Here is a 7,432-nt window from a genome sequence, read left to right as displayed (position 1 = left end):
TAAATAGTTAATAGTTCAGGAACAGTTCATATTTACGTGCCCTTAAGTGGTTCCAAACCATTACGATTTTCCATTTTTCTGTTAAACACAAAAGAAGATATTTTGAAAAATGTTAGAACCCTGTAATATCTTTGGGGGGGAAAAAGTGAAGGGAAAGCAAATGATGACTGAATTTTAATTATTGGCTGAACAATCTCTTTAAAATGAAGATATAGTCATATTTTAAAGCAGTGGTTCTCAAACTTTTTTCACCAAGTACCACCTGAGAAAAAAATTGTCTCTCCAAGTACCACCATAATGACCAGTATTGAAATGGCATAATTAAGCAGCTACAGCACAGTTCAAAAACATGGCAGATTAATTCCTATTATTATGAATATTTATTATTGTCAGCCACTTTAAACATTATAAAAGTTTGAACATTAACACTGTACTATGCTTATAGGTAAAAAAATAAATAAAATGTCAACGTTTAAATTAAAAACATTATAAACTTTTGCATGTTCTCCCTGCGTTTACGTGGGTTTCCTCCGGGTGCTCCGGTTTCCCCCACAGTCCAAAAACATGCGGTACAGGTGAATTGGGTGGGCTAAATTGTCCGTAGTGTGTGTGAATAAGTGTGTGTGTGTGTGTGTGTTTCCCAGTGATGGATTGCAACTGGAAGGGCATACGCTGCATAAAACAAATGCTGGATGAGTTGGCGGTTCATTCCGCTGCGGTTCATTCTGCTGACCCCAGATTAATAAAGGGACTAAGCCGAAAAGAAAATGAATGATTGAATGAATAAACTATATCTGTAAACATTGGGATATAAAAATACAAGATACACCCCAACAAGCGTTACAAATATGGGGAGGAAATTAGCTTCAAATAATACAATACATAACAAACATTAGAAAATTGAAAATAAAATAAAAGGTTTAGCCTATTAAAATCAATTTACTCACCACATCGGTGTTATTGTACGCATCAAACGGTAAAAATTTGTTCTTTTTTTTACTTTAATTATTCAGCATGTACCACAGTTTGAGAACCACTGCCTTAAAGGTTTAGTTCATCAATAAATGAAAATTCTGTTATTAATTACTCACCCTTATGTTGTTTTCGTTTCTTGATAACTTCATTCATCCTCGGAACACAAGTTAATTTATTTTAGGTGCAATCCAAGAGTTCCCTCGTCCTCCATATATACCAGGGCCTTTCAATTAGTTTTTCATGGGGGCCAGTTCATGAAAAGCATCCCAAGTGAGGGGCCGGAGAGATATGACTTGCAATATAAGTGATGACACAACATCAATATAAGAGCCCATTCAGTATGTTGTATTTTTTGGCTTTTTTTACAAGCATATTCAAATGTTGAATTTCGAAGCACAACAAAATCAGTGTATTGCTCAAGTAGGCTTCTTCTACATTCAATCATATTCATAAGTTATGTTTTAAACTGTGTAACAGGGGATGCAACGATTCTAGATTTTGGTTGTACGATTATAGACTGAAGAATAATCACGGTTTCATGATCATCACAATTATTATGCATTTATTAAATTCAAAACACTACTAGTTTAGAAAATCACAAGAAAACTGTTTATATTTTAAAGTGTTATTTATTGCTGCTCAGTAACCAAATACAGCACAAAATATTAATAAAATACAAACAATAGTCCATTTCTCTCTTTGTGCTTAAAAATAAATAAAAAAAGATTTTGATTTAAACATGAGTGATCATTTTACAATGAAAATAAATGACAGAACAATGATTAAATAAATAAAAATAAGAATAAATGAAAAAAAGTATTTGTCTAATGTTAATTAAAGTGATATATTAGCTAAGAATTTAAATGAACGGTTGTTATTATCTGCGTTGATTTATAAATAATCATTTTAATAATTTGTAATTATTTGTCTAACGTATCTTTTGTTTACATTGCACTGAAAGTCACACACACCTCTCACCGCTTCAGCGTGAGATAATTTCTACTGTGTGCGCCTGGAGGGCGCGAGTGTGTCGGTCCGCTTGTGAGCCGTGCACACACCGCTCCCAATATGCACACGTCTCCATAGGAAATAATGAACATGCATGCGAAGAAGACGCAATATGTGAACGGCCTGCTGCTATAGTTAATCCGATGTGCATGCGTATTAGGCATGGGACGATAACCGTTTTCAAGGTATATCTCGGTTTGGAAAAGTCAAGTTAAAACCGCCAACATTTTCTGTAAATACCGTTCCCAAGATATGTGTAAGATTTTTTTAATTACATTTTTTTGTTTTTGTTTTTTAGGACAACAGTATCTCCAGCAGAAAAAAATATCTAAAGATGCCGTTTTAAATTATAAAGAAATTTGTGTTTTTGAAACAATGATTTATTTGAATTATATAGCCCGACGTGTTTACTGCTTCAAAATATCATAAATCTTTCAAAAAATAGAATATATTGTTATTAAGGGGGGGGGGGGGGGGGGGGTTAGTTTTTTACCCTGACATTTTAAAAATAATATATTTTAGAGCAGTAATCACAATACCGTGAAACTGTGATATTTTTGTCCAAGGTTATCACACCGTCACAATCTTATACTGACCCATGCCTAGTGCGTATTAGCCTCAGTATAAGCTCGGAACTTTAAACTAGCACACAGCTGGCATAACTTTGATTAGTTGCAGCAGTTTTGTTCTCTGCAACAGAAATGCGGTGTTGAGAAGCCTTTACAATGAATTAACCATAATGAATTAAAGCGTGGTTAATAGTGAAATCGGCTAATCGTTGCATCCCTATTAACGATATCAGTGCATTGTACAAAAGGCCTTTTCTACAAACATATCCAAATGTTTTCGGGTTCCGCCCGCGGGCCACCAATTTAATAGCCCTGTTAAAGACCGTAACCAGAGATGTACAGAAAAAGCAACCAAAGATATTGCTTAATCTAAATAAAAAAGGCATAATGATACATTTAAATAAGGCACTTAAGCAAACAAATAACTAGCTGCCGCTTTAACAAAAGTAATATTTTGGAATGTGCTGAAAAAAATAGCTAGGATTCTGCTTAGACATTTTAATAAATTACTATACATTACATATTACAATCTTTATCAATTCTTACTATACATATAAATTACATCGTACAAACTTGGCGGCCAGTGGCTTAGTGGTTAGCACTGTCACGTCAAAGCAAGAAGGCCGCTGGTTCGAGTCCCAGCTGGTCCAGTTGGCATTTCTGTGTGAAGTTTGCATGTTCTCCCCGTGTTGGCATGGGTTTTCTCCGGGTGCTCCGCAGTCAAAGATATGCACTATAAGTGAATTAGGCAAGCAAAATTGGCCAAAGTGTGTGTATGAATGAGTGTGTATGGGTGTTTCCCAGTACTGGGTTGCGACTGGAAGGGCATCCACTGTGTAAAACATATGCTGGACAAGTTGGTGGTTCATTCGCCGAAGAAAAAATGAATGAACCTTATAAACTTTATCAAATCTTACTATACATTACATATTACATATAAATTACATCTTACTAACTTGCAACTGTATCTTAAATATAAAACACCTATATTAACTAGGGATGTAACGAGTCACCGTGAGCCGGTTGAAAATCGATTCAAATATGTGACGATTCAAATCGGTAATGTTGAACGAATCGCGATAGATGTTTTGAACAGAGGGGGCGCTGTGTTTACTGGCCCAAGCTCACTTTACCTGCATATCAGTGGCGAACAAGAGGTGGAGCGGCAGACTAAAATGACAGCAGTGAAGTGCGCCAAACACAAACTGTGTGCAAATACCACAAACTGCAAAACCACGTTTACTTACACTAACACAAGAACAAATATGATGCACATAAACCATCAGCACAGTGAAAACTACTCCCACAGACATCTAAACGCAAAAAAATACTATTAATAAGCCAAACCACGTGGACGGAAGGATTTGCGTGCTCCGCTTGCTCCAAAGAATGCTACAGAGATCACACGGTGCTTCAGTGCTTTTATAGCGAAAGTGTGAAGATATTTTTCAGACTGAATAAGAAAGCTGTTGTTGCAGAATCAGTTATTAGATTATTTTTAGCCTCTCCTTTTTAAGTTAGTTCATGCATATTTTAATAATTTGCTTATCATTATTATTATTATTTGAAAATGTTCAAGATTATCTCTTTTTAAGTGTTTCACACTGATACTATTACTAATTAATTATACAAGTAATAATAATTATTCCTTAACTCCTGTCTCTGTCTTATTAGATAATTAGTCATTTTATAATCAGTATTTTATGCCAGTGGCCAGTCTCCTGCTTCAGATGGCCTATTGACCACCTCTGTACACCTGGCTCTCTGGTTTAGGAAAGGCTTTCCTCTTCACATCAGCCGTCTCAGTCCGCAGTGAAAGAGGTTTGTCATCAGCAGGGGACGTTGTAAATGTGCAAAGATCTCAGGTTATGCCAGAAAACAGATATATGCTGATATTTCTTTTAAAAATGTAAAATCCCAGCACAATCACAGTATTAGTTTATTTATATTAGTAAATCTACTTAAGTTTCTATTATTATAATTATATTTTTTATTTATTTGTTTTTAAATTAACAATTTGGTTATGGCAGAAAATATATTATTTTGCAAAAAATGTGCAGCATTTAAGAAAAAATTTATTTTGTTAAAAACCTTGAGTAAATCGTGAGATTAGTATCGTGAATCGTATTGAATCGTGTTCTTTACATCCCTAATATTAACATATAATACACCTAAATATACAACAACTTTTTTTTCAAAAGGGAAATAAACTAAACAAAACTAAAGCAAATACGACACAATTGACAACACTTGTAAATATTAGTACAAAAAAATTGTCATGCAGACAATTAATATGAAAACTTGTTTTGGTGAAAAAGTAAAACATAGATTCTAAACAAACATTTAAGAGAAATATCAGTGTAATCTACCTAATATAATATACGTTATTTATAATAATATATATTATCAGGCATAGAAATGCGTTGAGAAAAATCTTCTTTCTGTTAAATAGAAATTAAGGAAAAATTATACAGGGGGGCTAATAATTCAGGAGGGCTATTAATTGTGACTTTAAATGAATCCCTTTAAGCTTTACAATACTTTAGGTGAATCTCCTGTCATTTATTGCTCTCTCTTTACTCATTCTGCGTTCTTTCTTTTCAGTCATCCGGTCAGTCAGTCGTCATCTCGCACTTCACGCTGTATCTTGTGTTTGGAGGAGCGCAGAAACACCACCAGCACTCCCTGCGGCCATCTCTTCTGCTGGGAGTGCATTACCGAGTGGTGCAATACCAAGGCAAGACCTTCATATAGTGTGATGCTGTGAAGTTTAACATTACTGATGTCTGATCACTTTTTTTTTCTCTTGGTTTCTTTCATCGCAGAATGAATGCCCGCTGTGTCGAGAGAAATTCCAGCCTCACAGATTGGTTTATTTGAGAAGCTACAAGTAGACCTTGAGGTGATCGTGATGGGAATTTAACTCTGTTGCTGTTTTTCACATTCCATCACTGATTGCAAAACAGACAGTAATTTAAGGATTGCATGATTTGGGAATTATTACGTGTATTGTTTTGTGCTGAATTATTTTTGACACGTAATTTAAAACACATTTCAATGCAAGTTAACTTTCAAATTATGTTTAATTTTCTAATTATGCAGATGATTACTATAAAAAATGCACACACTTTTTTCAACACAATCCTTTCATCTTGCCTCAGTGCAAATTGATGAAATTAACTTAATACTTTTTTATAATTTTAAGTTGATTGAACATAAAACAATTAAGTTGTCCCTAAAACACACTCTGAACTGTGTTGTTTCAACTAATTTTAACTTTTGTGTGCTGTTAGGGGTGTTTTCATCCACTCTGGGGTGATTTTATGTCTTAATTTGGCCACAACTTTCTCTGTTTCAGCAAATGGAATGATTCTTGGTAACTAATCTAATTTTAGTACGGATTTTGGAAAAATACTTTAAAATACTTTAAAAACACTTTAGGCAAATTGACTACCCTTTCGTTATGTTCAGGGCTGTTTTTGCCCCCATTGACTTCCATTATAAATTTTTTTTTATTGCAAAGCCATGAAACCAAATAAACAATGTGTGTTGTGATGTGTGTTTTTTTCAGTTGGGAAGTGTTAAAATTTGTGTTTTTTGCTGCTGATCATCAGTGTTATCTTAGTTTCTGGCTTTTATATGGAGTTTTATAGAGTTATAGTGTGTAAGAGAGAGACATCTTTGCGCACTTACCTTGATATGTCTGAAAAATCCAAATAAGCAACGGAGCTCTCAGAACATAGTAAATGTATTTATGCACATACACTATAATCTGCTGTTTTACTCCATAGAAGTTCATATAAAAGCCAGAAACTTTTTTGCACAGGCTTGTCTAAAGCAGTGTTTCCCAATCCTGTTCCTGAAGGCACACCAACAGTACACATTTTCAACCTCTCCCTAATCAAACACACCTGAATCAACTTATCATAACATCAGAAGAAACTCCAATACCTGAAGTTAATGGGTCAGAAAAGGGAGACATCCAAAATATGTACTGTTGGTGTGCCTCCAGGAACAGGATTGGGAAACACTGGTCTAAACTAATGGTCAACAGTAAAAATTACACATATTACCTCTTTTCAACAGAGAAAAATATTAACAATCAAGTCACTGTTAAACCATTAAAACACAAGTCAATGGGGCAAAAACAGCCATGAACATAACGAAAGAGTAGTGAATTTGAACATTACACAAAGGTTAAATAAGTAGTTTGAACTAGCAGCAAAAAGGTTTTTGGAGTGTGGTAATTGTAGCGTTCCTTAAATAAAATAGTTTATATTTTACAGAACATCACCAAATCTACCTAAAACACATCTTATATGGCAACAAATAAAACAGCAGGTTTGTTAATGATTGAAGTTCTGGACTTCATTTATCCTTTTATTGGACAAGCACCAGCCAAGAAGCCATCTAATCATTTGCATTTCCGTCAAGTTTTGTTCAATGTGTTCTGTTTATAAACCTAAAATTGTAAAAACAATCTTTCGACAATACAAGAGTGGTGTGATTATTTTTGTATATTCTTTGACTAGTGCCTGAAGCAATAGTCTGGGATGTCTTTTAAAGACTGTCTGTGCTGTTATATCCTTCACAAAAGGGTTTAGCAGTTCTTGATAAGCACTCATTGTCACAATTTTAAACAAATAAACAGCTTTTTTTCTTCCACAAGGGGATTTTGCATTATGACAGCTTTATTTCCAGGTGAGCCAGTAAATAAAGCAGCACAGCACCTCCTGGAAATCCAGTAGAATTCATCTAATCAGGTGATGAATATTTCTGCTCTGATGTATGTGTTTTATGTATGTATTTATGTATGTTTACGGGAGGGGCACACAACCAATAATATCCATTGTCATGTCTTTGTGTGTAGGGGTAGGACA

General features: G+C 34.5%; 1 protein-coding gene across 1 annotated transcript in view; it reads left to right on the top strand.

Moving 5' to 3' along the window:
• LOC130233182 (peroxisome biogenesis factor 10-like) overlaps positions 1–7,220 on the top strand; it is a 17,807-nt gene extending 10,587 nt beyond the window's left edge. The window contains exons 5-6 of the mRNA XM_056463101.1: positions 5,157–5,289; positions 5,378–7,220. Coding sequence (XP_056319076.1) covers positions 5,157–5,289; positions 5,378–5,446 — 202 coding nt within the window. The 3' untranslated portion in view covers positions 5,447–7,220. The remainder of the gene's footprint in view (positions 1–5,156; positions 5,290–5,377) is intronic.
• The last annotated feature ends 212 nt before the right edge of the window (positions 7,221–7,432 follow it).

This window comes from Danio aesculapii, chromosome 8, assembly GCF_903798145.1.
Source record: "Danio aesculapii chromosome 8, fDanAes4.1, whole genome shotgun sequence".
Classification (NCBI taxonomy): domain Eukaryota; kingdom Metazoa; phylum Chordata; class Actinopteri; order Cypriniformes; family Danionidae; genus Danio; species Danio aesculapii.
This window is presented reverse-complemented; position numbering and strand designations above follow the sequence as displayed.